At 35.8% G+C, this 20244-nt stretch overlaps 1 protein-coding gene and 2 non-coding genes across 3 annotated transcripts in view; 1 reads left to right on the top strand and 2 right to left on the bottom strand.

Moving 5' to 3' along the window:
• The window catches only part of LOC106883585 (ankyrin repeat domain-containing protein 17), a 120858-nt gene that overhangs the window by 83211 nt on the left and 17403 nt on the right, over nucleotides 1-20244 (bottom strand). Inside the window, exon 2 of the mRNA XM_014934654.2 lies at nucleotides 2504-2663. Within this exon, the coding sequence (XP_014790140.1) occupies nucleotides 2504-2663 (160 nt within the window). The remainder of the gene's footprint in view (nucleotides 1-2503; nucleotides 2664-20244) is intronic.
• Nucleotides 19656-19772, bottom strand: LOC128247954 (U6atac minor spliceosomal RNA). Its single transcript, XR_008264290.1, has one exon. It is a non-coding gene; the product is annotated as a U6atac minor spliceosomal RNA (small nuclear RNA).
• On the top strand, nucleotides 19723-19843 carry LOC128247953 (U6atac minor spliceosomal RNA). The gene has a single exon (XR_008264289.1). It is a non-coding gene; the product is annotated as a U6atac minor spliceosomal RNA (small nuclear RNA).

Here is a 20244-nt window from a genome sequence, read left to right as displayed (position 1 = left end):
ACTATAGAATGGTAAAACAACCTGTCTGCTGCCTTTCTGAGTTGAATGTGGCTTATTTTGATGTTGAAATTAAAAGTTCTTTCACCATGAAATGAAGTCAACCTGAACCCGGAATTTTTGAATCAAAACAACAACATAAGCAGCTGTTCACAGCTGCTGACGTGATCACTCAATTAGACGAATTAAGTGAGTTAGATATTGAAAATGATGAAGAATATCCTGCAAGTGATCTTGATTCAGTTTCTGACAGTGACATTGAGTCGGACTCTAGTGTGAGTAATGAAGAATCAAATTCTAGAGTGAGAAGGAGAAGGGGCATGGTCCTGGCCCTTCAGGTGATAGGAGACCTGCTCAAACTAACACTGTACCTGTAAATTGGAATAAGAGTTACACTCCAGTTGATTTATCTTTTGATGACTCTAATTGTGGGCCTAGAAACATTTCACCAAACATAAATGAAAACTCAACCCCACAAGGTTTTGTAGACCTATTCCTTAATGAAGCATTTTGGTAGAATCTCACTGAAACGACTAATCTGCACACCACTCAGGCTAAAGTGGAGATACCTAACAAGTCAAAAGAGGATCAACATGCTAGACCAATTGGCATACCAAGGTGGAATATTGGCACTAGGAGCCAGGTAGGCATCTCTGTTGTATGTTTGTGTTGTTAGATTGTTAGTAACATTGATATTTTTGTTTTCATCATCATCATTATCATCATCGTCGCTTAACGTCCGCTTTCCATGCTAGCATGTGCTTGACGATTTAACTGAGGACTGGTGGACCAGGAGGCGACATCAGGCTCCAATCTGATCTGGCAAGTTTTCTACAGCTGGATGCCCTTCCTAATGCCAACCACTCCGACAGTGTAGTGGGTGCTTTTACGTGCCACTGGCACGAGGGCCAGTCAGGCGACTAACCCAATTTTCAGCTTATTTTGCTCAGAAAGCCAGGTAATATGGTCAAATAAGGTTCAGGAGGACAGGGCTCAAAGGGTCAATACACAGGTGAAAAAAAAAAATTTCTATGAATCAATATAGCTATACTTGTAGAAAAGGTTCTGAGATAATATAATGTAAGAATTTAAATTCCGTTAACACGATAAAATGTTTTGATTCAAATCAGGATCTTATTTGCTGCAACTAAACTCAAATCCCATGATCTTTCATTTTTCTGTGTAGTGACCTATATCAGCTTTTATACCAAATGCCAGTGCAAAGTTTGCAAAATATCTTTGTTAATGTTTCTAAACCAAATGTGTATTAATAAGCAAATATAACAAAAGCACAAAACGTTTTTTTATGTACAATATAAAACAATTATTAAAAAAAAACAAACAAACACAGCAGGTGCGGATGTGCAGTAAGAAATTTGCTTCCTAACCACATGGTTCTGGGTTCAGTCCCACTGCGTGGCACCTTAGGCAAGTGTCTTTTACCATAGCCTCAGGCTGACCAAAACATTTTGAGTGGATTTGGTAGATGGAAACTGAAAGAAGCCTGCCTGTCGTGTGTGTGTGTGAGTGTTTTTGTGTTTGCCTCCCACCAGCACTTGACAACCAGTGTGCTAGTATGTTTATATCTCCATAACTCAGCGGTTCAGCAAAAGAAACCAATAGAAGTACCAGGCTTTAAAAAAGTCTTTTTTTTTTTTTTAATAAGTCCTGGGGTCAATTTATTCAATTAAAAACCCTTCAACGTGGTGCCCCAGCATGGCCGCAGCCAAATGATTGAAACAAGTAAAAGATAGAAACAATAAAAAAAATAACAGAATTTGACCAGAAGAAAGATAAAGATATCCAAAATCAAATTCCACAATGTAGATTAGAAAGTTATCGACAGAAGGTGTCATGGAAGTTGCCCCTTGTTAAATGTTCAAATGAACAAAAATAAAAGTTATGAACAGAAAAAAATAATTCCAAATGCAATAACCAAAATGAAAAAAAAATGTCAAAAAACTAGGAATAATATTCCAAAAGGCAGCTTAGGATTAATAGGAAAGAACTGAGACAGAACCATACAAAGTATCTATTTCAAGGAGAAATTCTTCATGACAAAAACATGACACTTCAAACATGTTTACTCTAAGAAAAATAGTAATATATTATTCACATACATATACACAATATAAATATATATATATATAAAACATACATAAACATATATGAACACACAAACATATATATACATACGTATATGTACACACATAATACATCTATATCATATACACAAACACAAACATATATACAAATACATATATGTACACACATTATCTAACTATATTATACACACATGCACACACACACACACACATATATATATATAGACACACACACACACACACACACATGTATGTACACACATTATCTAACTACATTACATACACAAACATATGTGTGTATATATATATATATATATATATATATATATATATATACATACACACACGTATGTATGTATATATGATTACTTTTTTTTTTTTTTTCTAACGAATTTTGTTACCTGCAACTTCTAGGAGAGCTTCAAGGCGAGCATGTGTTTCGGGATCAACAGTCTGCAAGTTTGCTCCTTCGATATTTTCTGCTGGTAATAGGAACTTTGCAGCCTCCAGCATGGGGGCTTCTGTGTCTTCTATTTCCTGACCCAAGAAAAAGGATTCCACCTGAAATAAAACAGAACAATGAAAAAAACCCATTTACTAGAAACCAAATTGGATATTCAAAAGCAGAAAAATCTACATTCGAGCTGAATCTGAAAGCTGATAGAAAATATCATTTCATATGCATTTTACTACATCATCATCATACGTCTGTTTTCTATGTTGGCATGGGTTGGACGGTTTGACAGGAGTTGGCCAGCTGTTTTGGCATGGTTTCTATGGTTGGATGCCGTTCCTAACACCAACCAATTTGCAGAGTATACTGGGTGCTTTTTACGTGGCACCAGCACCCAAGAGCTCGCAAGATTAGGATCGCTCAGCAAGAGAGGGATGCAGGGGACACACCAGTATATAAGGACAACCACAATTTTACTTAGCTTGATTTATTTTCTCAAGTACAGCAAACTGCCAGGAGTCTTGGTCTCCTGCCATCCTCTCTGTGAGGCCCAACAACTGAAAATCCTTTTTCACTAAAGAATTTGACTTTTAGTTAAATATACATAAAGTGCAATAATTTTTCCCTTCTTTGTAATATCACAAATGTTTTTTTTAATAATATTTCTTTATACCATACCATACATAAACCCTTTTGATTTGCTTTTGTAATTAAGTCTTTAATTAATAGTAAAACACAGGATTTTTTTTACCTGCCACAGAAATTAACAATTTGTTATTAAAATAGTTAATTTAAAAACTGAAAATCTTATTTATTTCATCTTATTTCATGCATAGACACAAAGTAAAATCTGTAGTGGGTAGGGTGCAATCAAGTGAATCTATCCTCCAGTTCATAGCTCAAGCTTATTTTATCAACCCCTGTCAAAAATACTCCTGAATACAAAGGTACGAAACTAAATACTGGTTACTGCTTAGATATTTGAGCCCCATTACTCCATTTCCATTAATAATAAAAATATGAATGATTTTTAACTGAGGCACAGGGCTACAAAAAAAAATTGTGAGGGGGAGATATCAATTAAATCAACCCAAAACTAGACTTGTAATTTGATCTAAAATTAATGGTATGCAGAATATAGAAGTCATCATCATTATCATTTGAGGTCCATATCCCATTGGATGATTTGACAAGGACCCGAGGAGTCCAAAGACTGTATCATGCTCCTGTGTCTGTTTTGGCATGGCTTCTACAGTTGGATGCCCTTCCAAATGTCAACCACTTTACAGTGTGTACTAGGTGCTTTTTACATGCTATCGGCACTACTGAGGTCACCATGCAGCTCACAAGACAACAAACTCAGGAAGGAAGGATGCAACATCCGTATGTTAGATGAGGATTAAGGTATGAGGTTGGAGAGAGAAGCTACATGACTATTCACATTTAAGAGAGAGAGAGAGAGAGAGAGAGAGAGAGAGAGAGAGAGAGAGAGAGAGAGAGAGAGAGAGAGAGAGAGAGAGAGAGAGAATGGATTAGAGGTATCTCCAAGGAGACAGACAGTGGTGATGTCCAAGTGGCACTTCAGCTAGCAGGGGTAGAAGTTGGTGGGGAGAGTGGAGGCTTTCAAGAGTGTATGGGGAAGCGGGAGAAGGAAGTAAGCAACATCTATAAAGATTGGAGAAGATGAGGGAACAGGGATGCACAATTTGGGGAGGCTGCAGAGAGTAATAATAGTGACTTCTTAGGCACAAGGCCACAAGTATGTGGGGGTGGGGAACAATCAATCGCACCAATTCTGATATTTAACTGGTACTTATTTTTTATCAACTTCAAACGCCTAAAAGACAAAGCTGATCTTGACATGATTGGAATTCATAACATAAAGGTACACAGCTAAAAACCATAGAATATTTTATTCAATGTTCTACCAATTCTGCCAAATTATGGGTACTGATGCACACACACTCACACAATGAAATATTAACACTCAACATTCCAAATAATAATCTTAGTTCACCTATCTCACTTCTTTCAAATGTCTTTATGGTTTAGTCCCAGATCAGCTCTGGTTTAGTCCCAGATCAGCTCTGCTTCAGCAGATTTATAAAAAAATTTTCTAATCATGATCACCCAACTTTCGGGAGTAAAAATAGTATTAAGGTGCATTTAGGGTTTTGAAAGAAATAGGATATGTTTTGAGGAAGATTTGACTGCAATTTCTAGCTTTTGAATGACCACAATGCAGTTTCTTAGTTGATTCAACTCTCTGAAGGTATCATCCCCAAAGATTTCAATACAATGACCAATACTTCTAATGGTGACAAAGACTAAATTCTTTATCGTACTAAACAATCTGCACTAGACAGTATACTCATTTACTAATATCACTGATTGACAGACCAGCATTCTAAACATCTTTGACTATATAAGTCAATAAAGATGTGGTCACTCAATTTACTATAAATAGCAGTCAATTTTATCTAAAATCTTACCTTACAGGCGCAGAAGTGGCTGTGTGGTAAGTAGCTTGCTAACCAACCACATGGTTCCAGGTTCAGTCCCACTGCGTGGCACCTTGAGCAAGTGTCTTCTACTATAGTCTTGGGCCAACCAAAGCCTTGTGAGTGGATTTGGGCTGATCAAAGCCTTGTGAGTGGATTTTATCTAAAATCTCACCTTACAGGTGCAGGAGTGGTTGTGTGGTAAGTAGCTTGCTAACCAACCACATGGTTCCAGGTTCAGTCCTACTGTGTGGGACCTTGGGCAAGTGTCTTCTACTATAGCCTCAGGTCGACCAAAGTCTTGTGAGTGGATTTGGTAGACGGAAACTGAAAGAAGCCTGTTGTATATGTATGTGTGTGTATATGATTGTGCCCCCCCCCCCCAACATCGCTTGACATCGATGCTGGTGTGTTTACGTCTCTGTAGCTTAGCGGTTCAGCATAAGAGACCGATAACATAAGTATTAGGCTTACAAAGAATAAGTTCTGGGGTCAATTTGCTCAACTAAAGGCGGTGCTCCAGCATGGCCGCAGTCAAAATGACTGAAACGAATAAAAGAATAAAAGAAAGAATAGAATTACAATCTCAGATATGAAAATGACACTTAAAACCAGCTCTCTATGCTTACTATTGTTCATAACCATTTTGATCCCCCTCTCTCAAACGGGAACAACTGAGTGACCAATACCATTCTAAGAGTTAAATCCCTTCATATGCCTCACAAAATCCCAAAAGGATTACTTACAGTCTTACTATAGCAGTACAGATGAAGAACACTGCCTATTATACCTGAAGGGAATCATGTACAACCACCACCACCGCCATCATCATCATCATCATCATATGGGAAATTTTTAGTCACCACTGCAATGCCTGCAAGACAAACATCAGCCTGAAAACTCTCTCATCTGCAAAACTGCAACAGAACTTTTTGTCCCTGACAAAGAGGATCACAACCAGCTTTGCAGACCATTTCAGCCTGACATTTCATAGCCAAGATGATTCTGTAAGTAGGATGTCATTTGAAAAGACTACATTTGCTGCTCACTTTGGTTCCAAATCTACATTGAAACTGGTTTTGTGAAATGTATACAAAGACTTCCTCACTCTACAATCGCACCACCACACACATGTAGAGTGTAAACCAAGTGTGAAGAACTTTCTCTTTAAGCCAATCATGAGCTAACTGCAGCCTGTGGTACTTTCTGAACAGCTTCTTTTATCTTTTACTTGTTTCAGTCATTTGACTGCAGCCATGCTGGGGAACAGCCTTGAAGAATTTTTAGTTGAATGTGTCAAACCTAGTACACATCTTTTTTTATAAGCCTGGCACTTATTCTATCGGTTTCTTTTGCCAAACCGACATTAAAATGATTGTGATGATTATGACGTAGCATTTTTTTATGAAACAATGCAACATGATTTTTCTCTTCAACATACACAGATATAACACGTAGATGTAAGACCTTTTGGATCTATTTTAAAACGGGGGCCACATTTTTCATTAATGTTTTACATAGTGTTTTTGGTACGGAAAGACTTTCAAACTTCATATACTTATCTATTTTGTGTTATAGAACAGAAAAATATTTTTGTATTCGAATTTATTTCATGTAAAAAATTGTCTTATTTCGATAATTTCAACCAATCACTGACAAGTATTCAGTTGTTTACATTTACTCCTTTGGCTGATTAAGCGATGTAAAGCGTATTTAATCTCCATACCTTCGTTTTATTTGCTTTTTTCATTTTAAATTTGCTTTAACCCTAACCCTAAGGTTAGGGTTAGGGTTAATTGTTTCAGAATCGTTTGTTTATGTAGTCGGCACTTAATGTATATCGGCTGAATGGACGTCAGTGATTGGTTGAAATTACAGAAATACGACGACTTTAACATGGAATAACTTATGGATTTCTTCTTTTTTTTTAAGAAGACTAAGAGAAAAAGATGTTTTATATGACACATTCTACCAGTGTTCCAAGTTTCAAAGTGTTTCGTTAATGAAAAATATGGCCCCCGTTTTAAAAAAGATCAGACCTTTTTCCAGCTCAGGCAATACTTATCAATTCATATTTTAAATAGCTTATTAGAATGTACCTAGTGTGTGTATGTATGTGTGTACGATGTGCTTTTGTAGTTTGTGTGTAACAAATTTTACTTTCACCTTAAGGCTACTGTAGAAAACATGTTCAAAGTATCAAAGAATAGGACTGAACCCAAAACTAAAAGGTTGCAAAATAAAATTCTCACCAACACAACCTCAAAATTCCGTTAGTCTCCTACATTTTACTTACTTTTTGTTACTTCAAGCTTGACACACACACACACACACACACACACACACACACACACACACACACTCTCATGTAGCTGATACTACTCTTAACCATCTGCACACAAGCTGTCATCCACATGCAGCCTAGACACCTCACACTAGACTTCGTGAATATCTGACCTCGAAAACATTCTTCAATGAGAACATGACAATTTAGTCGCCTTCAACAACACAAAGACAAAATCACTGAGTGTCCCACTCCCAAGAACAGTCTTAAACCCCAATCCCTTTACAACACACAAACATTTTAAAATCATTACAAATGCTGGACCTCACAGTTTCTGACAATCTTTCATGACAACATATAAATCCTTGATAAAAAATGTATTCCATGAATTTTCTTCCCTCTGCACAGCCAGAAAATACTTCAGCCTTGATTAGTTACCAAGACAATGCTGTTGCTACACACACAAATATTCAAGAATAAATCAAAAAAATAATTAAAAAAATAGGCCTTCAGCCAATTGACTCACTAACATGCCAAAACCACTAGCTCACAGACTTGTAGTCTCTTTTTCTGAAAAGCCTCAGCTCCTCTGAATTACTCAGCTGCATACTCCCTCTATCCAGGCACACCGATCTCACTTCTTGTCACTTTTACCATGTCTTATTCTTCTCTCAGGGTCTACATTGAACACTTTCCCAATCCTTTCTCAATAGAAAAGGAGCTCAAAAAAAAGTCTCCACACAGGCATGGTTGTGTGGTAAGAAACTTGCTTCCCAACCACATGGTTCCAGGTTCAGTCCCACTGCATGGCACCTTGAACAAGTGTTTTCTACTGTAGCCACGGGCTGACCAAAGCAACTATGCCTGCTACTAAGCATATAACACTATGAATAGCTACACTTCTATATTAGAAACTTGCAAATAATTGTTTTAAACCTCATATCATACACTATCAAGTAATATCTGGTAAAAGGTGGGGAACTTCAAGATAGAAATCATAGTTATACAAAAGGGCATCCCAGCTGAAAACATTAACTCATTCTACAGAAACAGTTAACATTTGGCTCAGCGCAATCAAACTGACCAAACCATAGAAGGGCAATATGGAGTGTATCTATGAATGGAAGGCATTTAAGTATAGAGTTAATGATTTAGGAAGAATGTATAAGGCATAGTGGTTAGTGCAGAGCCTGGGGTGAGTGGACACAATATGGATGATGAAAGAGTTAGAGCTGTTTGAAGGGGAGTGGCACAAGATCACCCAGCACCAAGGAGCAGGGGCTACTACAGTAACATTAGAAAAGTTAGAGAAAGGAGATAGCACTTTTGTAGGGTGTGTAGATGAGTGGCTTCATATCAATAAGATAAGTAGCTTTGGATGCAGGCTCAAAGACATCTGCATGTATAGCAGCAGTACCATCCTAGATATGGAAGCAATACTGTACACAAACATTAGGAGTTAGGACAGTCTTTGCGACACAGTCCTGGCTATGTTGAGATTGTGATGAAGGAGACATCATCAGTGATGGTGAGGCTTATTTAACATATATATTAACAATATAAACTTGCTGTTTGTATTGGGAGAAGGGGAGCTATGATAATGTTTTCTTCATATGTGCAGTGATTATGTCTTTGAGCCGTTGATGTTTTTGAGATCTCTGTTCATGTAACCAGTGTGAAGACGAACTAGAACCCTGAGAGCTCTTTTGATAAAGTGTAGATCAGAGAGAACTCCATCAGCAAACCATAATAATGAGATCTGATCAGAAGCTAATAATCCAAGAGAAGAATGAATGGCAGACAGTTTTGTCAAGTGATTGTTTCAGACAAGGTTGAAACTTAGCTAATTTGGGGGCAACAAAATGTTTGCACCAAATTTCTGAAACATGGAAGCCCACTGGTGAATGACATAACAGAGTACGCCTTTATGAAAACTATTCTGGTGATCATTGATTAAGAATTGTCACTATCACCTTTGAGATGTTGGAAGTGATAGGAAAATAGGTGTCAGGATCAGAGGGGTTTCCCTACATGGGTAATGGGAATGAGAGACAGGAGTTTGGTAAAGATAAGGAATAGCTCCAAGAAACATTGTTTGAGTGTAAAGGAAGAAACAATGTTACGGTTGGTTGCCTTGTTGGTTTTAAACAAGCAGAGATACTATTGCACTTGGAGTGTTATGGTGTTTAGTGTAGAGTTAGATGCAAAACAGGTAGAAAATGTGGGGAAAACTCAACAGGAATATTACTCACAGAAGCAACATATTTCAGAAGTGGAGAAAAAAAAAGATCCTACAAAGTTAGCAGAGATCATTTTAGTAAAGAAACAAAAATATCTGCTGCAGTTTGAGATATGGAAGAGCTTGAGTACTGTAATACACAGAACACACTTTATGGTTTGCAAGATGGTCTTGCAGAAGTTGAAGTGCTGAGTAAAACAGTCCAGAATGTAAGGGTGGATGACTTTCATCAAATATTGTCATATCAGAGAAAAAGTAAGAATCCACCAAAAGAGTGTTAATTTATTTTGTCATTAAAAGTGTCCATGCAGTTAATAATAGACAGACAGAAATGTACTGTTTTTAGTGGCTAGCCATTGCTGAAGAGTGATAATGGACTGATTAGTGATATATATATATAACAAATTGTTCCACATTTATGGAAGACCCATGGCTTCCATAAAATATGTAGAAGTGCTGCACTGGTCAGCTATTTAACAGAAACCACGAGCTCCACATCTTAGAGTGTGCTTCTCTTCCAGATAGAGCTATGTATTTCTACAAATGATTATATATATATATTAGTGTATAGCTAGTAATGCCACTGGCTTTTGAATTCTAACAGTAAGTCCAACACAATATAGGTTGTTTGTAAGGTTGTTTAACCCTTAAGAAACAGCACCCGACTGTTCCTTACTTCATATTTGTATTGTCTTAAAAAAGGAGATGTTGGTTTATGAAATCCAAGATAGGATATGTTTGAAAACAAGATAATTCTAGTTGAAATGCTTCTCATCATAGGTCTGTTTAATCAAGGCTGGCCTCGAGAATAATAACAAACATACACATGCATGTTTGTCTGGACCTGTTTGCATGTACTGATTGGTTTTTACATTAGTTTAGATCATGTATAATTTTACATTGGATTTTTAATTTTAATTATTAAAATTTTGTCAAGTTCTTTAAGTGGTTTTATATATCATAATCAAAGACATGTTGGAAAACTGCCTTCAGTTAAATATTCCACCTTTTTCAGTGTCTCTGTGCAGCTGAACTGGCAGTTGTTAGAAGCTGGAATAAATACTGCCAGAGAGGCCAGTGGCATGCACTGGAATAACAACAATGAAAGAAAGATATACTAAATTCTTGATTTATTGAAATTATCTTTGCTTCAAGAGATTATTAAGCTGGTATCTAGCAGCAATTGCAAATGCCACTACATGAAAAAGAATGATAATCTCAGGCAAATAAACAATTGTCAGGAACATGTAGTCGTGTGGTTGAGAGGTTTGCTACCTCATCCACATGGTTTTGACTCCAGGCCCACTGCATGGCACCTTGGGCAAGTGTCTTCTACTATAGCCCTGGGCCAACTAAAGCCCTTGACAGTGGATTTGGGAAACAAAAACTGAAAGAATAAATACACTAGATGCAAAGAATGTGCAAATGCTAGAAAGAAATGAAGAGAGCGGATTCTGCTGAATGTGGAATGTTAGTATGCATAAAATGGTGGAACACAAATGAGCAAAGAGAGAATTAGATGAGCCACAGTAAAATCAGTTATGGTGGGTACAAAAGGCATTGTGCTAGTACAAATATGTGAAGTATATGAAGGATGACAGTCAGGCAAAGAAGTGCCAAGCAATCCAAATAGTAGGAATGTGTAGGAACAGAAATAATGAATGATAATCTCAAAACACTAAGCCTTACAAAGTAGATGACAAGAGCCCTTAAGTAGTGGCAAGTTTTTGATGCTAAAAAAATATGATGATGATGGTGGTGGTGGTGGTGGTGGTGATGACAATAGAGGCAGATATATATCATAATCATTTATTATTTTAGGAAGGTTTAACATCAATCTTCCTAAAATTACTTGTAAATATGAGATTTCAGTACAATCATATGCAAAATTAAGTTCAAAAATTTAATTTTTCTGTCTCGGAAAACCTAACTGGATTATCATAACATTATGAAAACTTAAAGAAATACAACTACATGAATTCAGATGAAGGATTTAAGAATGACCCACTTACTAACTGTAAAGAATGGTCTCCAATTCAAAAAATGAAGTCCACTATAATATTATCAGAGACTGACCTATCTTATACAAATATCTATACAAACATTATGTTCAGCTAGGATGGTTATGTATATGATAAACCAGATCAGCCTGAATTAACATCTACCAAATCTGTGAAATAGCCAACCAAAATATTATCAACCATTTTTTAAAAGCTGCATTCGATTCGTTATCAAAGAAATAATCCATAACCCTTAATTGGTCTTTATATCATTTCTTCTGAACATTCTTAATAAAGTCCTATTTTATTTTAATCTATTCTGACCAGCCATTTTTGTCTTAACTAACAATACACTAGCAACATCTCTCCAAACAGAGGTTTGTGTTTATACATATTTTCCCTCCAGCACATAACTATGAGCAGTTTAAAATAGGTTTTAAACACATAAGGCTAGTAGCACAGTGTAACTGTGTACTACTAGTCTTGGAGAGTAAATGAGAAAACTTAGTTAAAAATAACTTCTTTATATTAATCTTTATTATTATTATTATTATTATTATTATTATTATTATTATTGTCGTTGTACTCACTGTCAAATAATCTTAAATTATTCAAATGAAAATATGAAATAAGTTTAAAATTTAACTCCATTTACCTACTTGTTACTTACTGCTAATGATATACAACCAAAAATGTGCACTTTCACAGCAATTTTCCAGTTGTTTTCTGGAATTAGATACAAAGAGGCAATCTATGGCAAATTTTATAATAAATAAATTGCCTAAAAAGTATTTTCTTCTCTTTTTGAAATAAATAAATTACTAAGGATTAAATTTCCCAATTCACTTTTAAATCAAGTTTGTAAAATGAATTCTTTACAATTTATCAGAATATTGCAAGGGTCAAATCAAAGAGGAGATAAGAAAATGGAAAAGAAGGAAAAATGAAAGAATTTCAACATAGTAGTGTTTATGAAAACAATATGATGTGTATGTATTAGTAATCCAGAAGAAAGTCAATCCTATTGGACAGAATATTTCAAGATAAAAAATCCTCCAAGAAAATATTGATAATATTAGAATAAATTATTGTTTGTAAAAGTAAGTTTTGTCCTGGTGTTTCCTGTAGAATATATGAAAGGACTGAATGATAAGTTTTTTGAGGGGTTTTTTTATGGTTAAATGTTTGGTGATTTAAGGCTTGTTGTATCATACTAATTTAGATATTTCTTTATTTTTTAATGCAAAGACTCAGATAAAAATTCAAAAAATTTTAAATACATTATATTAAAAAAAAGAGCACAATTCTAAGAAGTTTCATTTTTATATTCATGCCAGTCAAATGAGAGTAAACACAAATTCTTATCATAAACCAAAGTTTAGAGAATAATAGATTTTAGGTCATAATTTGAGGAATAAAAAAAGATATGAGGTGAAGGAATTTACATTAAAATCGTTAAATTAACAAGAAAAAAAATTTTAAGGAACTTTGGATAGAGTCAAAAGAAAGAGGAGGCTGAAGGAAGGAAAGGAAAATGAAAAGAAGAAAAAGGGAAAATAAAGAGGCAGAAAAAGGATGAAGAAATAACAGAAGAGAGAAGACAAGGAAAGGAGAATTAAAAAAAAAAGGAATAAAGAGAAGAATAGGGAGAAGATAGATGAAGAGACAGGAGAAGGAAGACAAAAGGAGAAAGGAAAAGAGAGAAAAATAGGCAGAAAGAAGGAAGAAAATGGAAAAATGAAGGAAGGAAGGAGAAAGAAAGAAAAAAAGGAAGGTAAAAGAGGTAGAGATAAGAAAGGAGGAAAAAGATGGAAGAGAGAAAAAAATAAGGAATGTAGAAGAGAACAAAGAGGAGGAAATGCAGGAGACAGAAGAAGGAAAAAACGAAAACAAAATGGAAAACAAGCAATATATAGCTAAATAGAAAAGCTGCACCAAACGAAAATCAATGCAGCTGTTTTACAATTTACTCAATATACAAACATCTATTAACTCCTATATTAGAATATCTAACCACGGAATGAAAGAGGAGAGAAGTTTGGTACAGCATAAAGCAAATAACAATGAAGAAGCAACAGTTTATTTAGAAAATGGTTTCACTGTCAAATATTTAAATACTTGCTTTATAAATTTAAGTGTGTGTATATATAATGCTTTAACTGAAGTCACTATATCACAAAGTGGTATTTAACAAACAAAACCAAAAGCCTACAACATCTGCCTTATTTTTTTTTTTCCAAGCTTAGGAGAATGTGGAAGAATTAGAATACTGCTGAGATATGTGACAAAAGTCTACAAGAAAATTTACTAGGTTAGTAGAACAAAAAAAAATAAACAAATATGCAAAACTGTCACAGAAAAAAAAAAAGAGAGGAATTCCTCCTTCCAGATTTATTTACACAGCATTTCATAATTAGCCCCAACTTTCAGGTACAGATACTAAGAAGGCTCAACTTCCAATTATATTACTTGTATTTGAGTGATGAAATATATGCATGGGTGTGCATTTTTACATTCATTTCACATTTGTCAATTTTACATTTCTGAACAAAAATATATTCCTTCTTTATCATTGGGATTACTTATTCAAGCAAAATCCATGCTGGTGATAATTTAGGAGGCAGTGAAGCAGAGTTATTTACAGGGAGAATAGTTTGTCATCTGTGAAGGAATCTGGCATGTGAATAATAATGAGGGAGTTCAGTCATTGTCTTGGGTTGGCAAATAAAATATTACTTCAGAACAAAAATCCATAGGGCTTTTTATGTGCAATTCAAAGACAATATTTAGATATTTGTACTTAGATTTATTCATCTACACATGTGCCATTGTGTTCCACTACTTTTCAACATCTTTGCAACACCCTCATTATTTCATCCTCCCACAACTTGACATCTTTCTGTGTAATTTACTGTTGTGTGGTTTTCACAGGCTGCCAGTAAATTGAAGCCCTTCTCATTAAGAGAATTGTGTAGGGGTTGAAATAAGTAGTAATTGAAAGTTGCAAGGTTAGATGAATATAAGTAAGGTAGGACATGGTAGCCAAGCTATAACAATTTCTGCTGGGTCAGCAAAGAGAAGCAAGATCAGGTATTATCCTGACGGAAAATGATACCCTTCTGAATGGTCAATCCTGGCTGCTTTTCATCAATTGCTACCTTTAATCAGTCAAATTAGGTAATACCTGTCTGAATTCAACATCTGATTTTGCAGAAGGAACTTGTAACACACAATGCCTTTCCAACCCCACCAGATACACAGCATCACCTTCTTCAGATACAACCAGCTTTTGAACTGGTTAACAGTGCTCATTTTATTTTCCTCAGTATCTTTTTCACTCACACTGTGGTAAACAATTCATTTCCCAATCTCTGTTATCGTTCTTTTCAAATACAGGTTGTTTTTGTTGTGTTTTAACAGAAAATTGTGGATGGAAATGTAATCCATTAACATTTTTCTTGTTAAATCGTGAGATACTGAAACATCGTAATGATTCACGTATCCAAGTGTTTTCAAATGCCTTACAATGCTCATATGAGATATATAGAGAGTATCTCTGCAATGTCCCATACAGTGTGACCTAGATAATTTGTCATCATCAATGGCTGCAGACTTGCTGGAAGATTCTCAATCTTCCAGATCAAAATTTCCACTACTGAACCAAGCAAACCACTTTCAAACAGTAATCTCAGGTATGGCACCATCTCCATAAATGGCACATCTTTTTTGCTGTTTGTTCAGTGTTTTTCCTTTCTAGAAATAAAAGAGCATCAAATGATGAAAATGCATCTCATTTTCCTCAATCTTCATTTTTAATGTAAAAATATTTAAAACTCACAATCCACACATGAATTCTATTGAAAGACATGAAATGTTACCTATCAGAGTATGTATACATGTCGTATATTTCAATCACATGTGAAACAAAATTATATGTTTAAACACCACCTATTAAAAAATCACTACAAATTTTTGTTCCAACCCAATAAAAAGTCGAGTTGAAAAGGTAGGAGAGATGTTAGAACATAAGTCAATATTTGCAATAAAAAAATAAAACGTGTAGTAAGATTAGTCAGGCTGGTCACAGGAGAGAAGCATAAATGGAAATACTGTTGGGTAGCTAAGTTTGGTAACAGAGTTGGATATACCCTCACTGGAATAATTATTTTACATAGTTGAGATAGTTAGGGTGAATGATAGAACTATGATTAGGATAGTAATCTCTAGATATAGTAAGATTAACAGATAAGCAGACCAATCAGTTTTATTGGCGGTGGTGATGATATACAAACAGGATATGAGATATATGAAATAGTTAAATGATCTTAAAATGGCATTAATATTATACACAGCTTAGGTACTAAGCAACATATTCAAGTATTAATCTATTCATTTTTTTTTAAACTCCATTTACGAATAAAATAGCTACATGGAAACCTTTACAATGCATGATTGATAATTATTATTGATCCCATAATAAAACCTAGCCAGGAAATTAAAGTTTCAGCCATACTCTTTTTACTCTTTTACTTGTTTCAGTCTTTTTGACTGTGGCCATGCTGGAGCACCGCCTTTAGTCGAGCAAATCGACCCCAGGACTTATTCTTTGGAAGCCTAGTACTTATTCTATCAGTCTCTTTTGCCGAACCACTAAGTTATGGGGGCGTAAACACACCAGCATCGGTTGTCAAGCGATGTTGGGGGGACAAACACAGACGCACAAACACATACATATATATATATATATATATATATATATATACGACAGGCTTCTTTCAGTTTCCGTCTACCAAATCCACTCACAAGGCTTTGGTCGGCCCGAGGCTATAGTAGAAGACACTTGCCCAAAATGCCACACAGTGGGACTGAACCCGGGACCATGTGGTTGGTAAGTAAGCTACTTACCACACAGCCACTCCTACGCCATGATCATTCTTATTTAGAAAAGTTTCAAGTAGTTCACAATTACATAAAAACTGGAGATTAAAAGACATAATTTGATAAAAATAACATATGGAAGAATTTATTGCTCAGCAGCTTTAGGATTAAAGACATAAAGTTTACCAAAATAAAGTAATGAAGTGACCAGCTAAAAAAATACTTATTTATAAAAAGTATTGTAGAAGATTTCAAAAATACTGAACTGAATATCAAAGATTATATTGTCCAGCATTCTTTCTCTCTTTCTTGCTGAGGCACCTATGTGTCTCCTCTACAATAAGACACATGTCCCTGTCCTTCCTTCTTTCCTACTTTTACCTCTCTATACCTAGCACAATGCCACCTCCTTCAATATAGCACCCCCACTGTGTAAAAGGTTATGTTTTGGATGTTACTTGGTGACCCCAGTAGTGTTGGTGCCATGATAAAAGCAATGAGTACACTCTGTAAAAGTGATAGGTGTTAGGAAAGGCATCAAACCATAGAAACCGTGCCAAAGTAGACAAAGACCAACACAGCTTTCAGGCTAGTTGGATCCAGTCACACCATTCAACCCATGCCAGAATAAAATATAGATATCAAACAGTGTTGAAGATGATCTTTATATTGAACTAAGCCCATTATTCAAATCCAAATAAAATCTGTCGTACTGTTTTCAATGGATGTATTTTGTTTCAAGCTTTTTTTCCTTTCTCTTTTTCAAAAAAAGCCTAGCTATCAGAATGTATTCTAGTCACATTGGAAGTCTGTAGTTATGTTCACAATTTCATTGAGTTATGGTTTAATTAGAGGAGATAAATTTTTTTTCAAACTAAAGCGCAGGAGTGGCTGTGCGGTAAGAAGCTTGCTTCCCAACCACATGATTCCAGATTCAGTCCCATTGCATGGCACCTTGGGCAAGTGTCTTCTACTATAGCCTTAGGCCGACCAAAGCCTTGTGAGTGGATTTGGTAGATGGAAACTGAAAAGAAGCCCGTCGTATATATATATATATATATATATATATATATATATATATATATATATACACACACACACACACACACACGTATATATGTATGTATTTATGCATGTGTTAGTCCCCCCACTATCGCCTGACAACCAATGTTGATGCGTTTACGTCTATATAACAGTGGTTTGGCAAAAGAGACTGATAGAATAAGTACTAGGCTTACGAAGAATAAGTCCTGGGGATGATTTGTTCGACTAAAGGCAGTGCTCCAGCATGGCTGCAGTCGAAATGACTGAAACCAAATAAAAGAATAATATCATTTTGATATTCTTGGTGAATTTGATAATTTTATAGAATATTTTTAACTTACAAGAAAGAAGTAATAGTTACAAAAGCTTTAGGAGAAAAACAGGTTTTACTTTAATGTTAGTTAACTTCTGAAGTGGTAAAAAATAAATAAACTATTGAACAAACAATAGCTACTGTAATTCCATATAAACAAATTTTCATATCTTACACCATAGAAATAGTTACACTACCTACACCATAGAAATAGTTTAGGTAAAGATATGTAACATAACACGGAATAGTACATGACTGTATATTTGAAAAGTTCACATCCTAACCACACAGTTTCAGATTCAGTCTCACTGCAAAGCACCTTGAGCAAGTGCTGTTGTAGCCCTGAGCCAACTAAAGCTTTCTAAGTGAATTTGGTAGTAAGAAACCGAAAGAAGTGCGTGTGTGTGTGTGTGTGTGTATGTGTGCGTGTGAGTGCATGCGTATATCTGCAATCACTTGTACAAGAGTGCAGTAAGGCAGTGTTCTTTAGTTTCTCCTATCAACAAATCATCTGAGCACTTCTTTCTTTTGAAGCCTCATGGAATAAATAACCCTTTACTTGAAAAATAGAGCCATTTTGAAGTCTTTTTATACTAGATAATAGGTTATGTATAACATTAAAATGTTTACTATAAAGACTGTATTCTTTATCTAAACATCAATTTAAACTTAATATAAGGATAAATTATAAGATTAGCATGGTAGATGTACGAAAATGAAGGTTGACCCCAAGACTGGCGAGATGGTTTGTTTGTGGAAGATGTGAGAAAGGAGCTGGAGGGCTGGCGGAACCAGTGGAAACACTGTGTGACGAGGTGGAAACAGGGACAGGGTTTTGTTATTTGAGGGATAGGGTGGATGTGAATCAGTGGTGACAGCAAGAGCGAGACTTGGCTGGGTGAAGTTCAGGGAATGTGGAGCACTGTTATATGAGAAAAGGTTCTCATTAAAGATGAAAGGAAGGGTCTATAAGAGTTAAGTGAGAGCTGCAATGCTGTATGAGAGAGAGAGCGAGAGAGAGAGAGAGAGAGAGAGAGATGGTAATTTTGAGGACTGAGAGAGCAATGGTGAGAGAAATGTGTGGGGTGAAGCTGTTTGATAAGAGGAGGACTGAGGATTTGATGGGAATGCTGGGGTTGGAGGAATCGATAGAATGGTTGGCATGGGCATGTTCTGAGGAGGGTGATTGCATTTGAGGTAAATGGAATGCGAAAGCGAGGTAGACTGAGGAAAAGGTGGAGGGGACAGGTGGAGGGGACAGGTGGAGGGGACAGGTGGAGGGGACAGGTGGAGGAGGAGATTGGGTGGGTTGGTTTGAAAAAGGAGGATGCCCAAAACCGGGCAAGATGGCGAGATGGTGCGAGGGCAGTTGCTATGGCAATGAGGTAGATCCGGGCACCCCCATTAATGGGGACAAAACCCAGATTTAAAACACATGATGATGACGATGATGATTGTTACCATATTTAATATATTCATAAAGCTGAAACCTATAATAAGGTTAATGTCTTTACAAACTATATCTGTCATATGAACCAACAGTCAGCAATTTAAAGCCTCTAGCCCTGGTCTAGCCTTCCAGGAAAAATTATTCAGCCCTCGGCCCCCGAACAAAATTTGATATCTACCAAGCTTGTGATGTCTAGCAAAAAATGTTGTTTGATTTCTGATGCAATATTTTGCTAACCTAAAATAATGATTAAACCACTACACTAATACCTAAATATACTTACTACGATTTTCTACATACTCTTCCTATGCAATATCCTGACAAAAGTTTGTTGCTTATAATGTTGTATATGGAAATAAATACAGTTAAAAAACTAAGAGGACAATAATAACAAAAATAGGTTGCTCTAAAGTAGAGAGCAATGCCCATATGTGTCAGAAAGATCCATTGATCTCTTCTGTCCTTGTCAAGGGGAGTGCTATGGTTAGCACTCCCCTTGACAAGGACGGAAGAGATCCATGGATCTTTCTGACACATATGGGCATTGCTCTCTACTTTAGAGCAACTTATTGTTGTTATAATTTCCTCTTAGTTAACAAATAAACAAGTAAATTGACACAATACAATGTCTGCAAGTTGATAAATACCACCTATTCCCCTCCATTTTCTTATTGCTACATAAATTAAGGGTAAAATATCCTTTTACCCGCACCCATTTATTGCACTTGGTAATACGAAGGAAAAACTCTAGTGTAATAATAATTGGGTATTCTTCCGGCAGTATATTGGATAGATATTATCCCTTAGTGGGTTGGATTCACAACCCCTAACTTTCTTGGATATATATATATATATATATCATCATCATCATCATCGTCGTTTAACATCCGCTTTCCATGCTAGCATGGGTTGGACGATTTGACCGAGGACTGGTGAAACCAGATGGCTACACCAGGCTCCAATCTGATTTGGCAGAGTT

The sequence above is a fragment of the Octopus bimaculoides genome, chromosome 5, assembly GCF_001194135.2.
Source record: "Octopus bimaculoides isolate UCB-OBI-ISO-001 chromosome 5, ASM119413v2, whole genome shotgun sequence".
Taxonomy (NCBI): Eukaryota; Metazoa; Mollusca; class Cephalopoda; order Octopoda; family Octopodidae; genus Octopus; species Octopus bimaculoides.
Note: the sequence above shows the minus strand (reverse complement) of the source record. Positions and strands in the feature narration are given on the sequence as shown.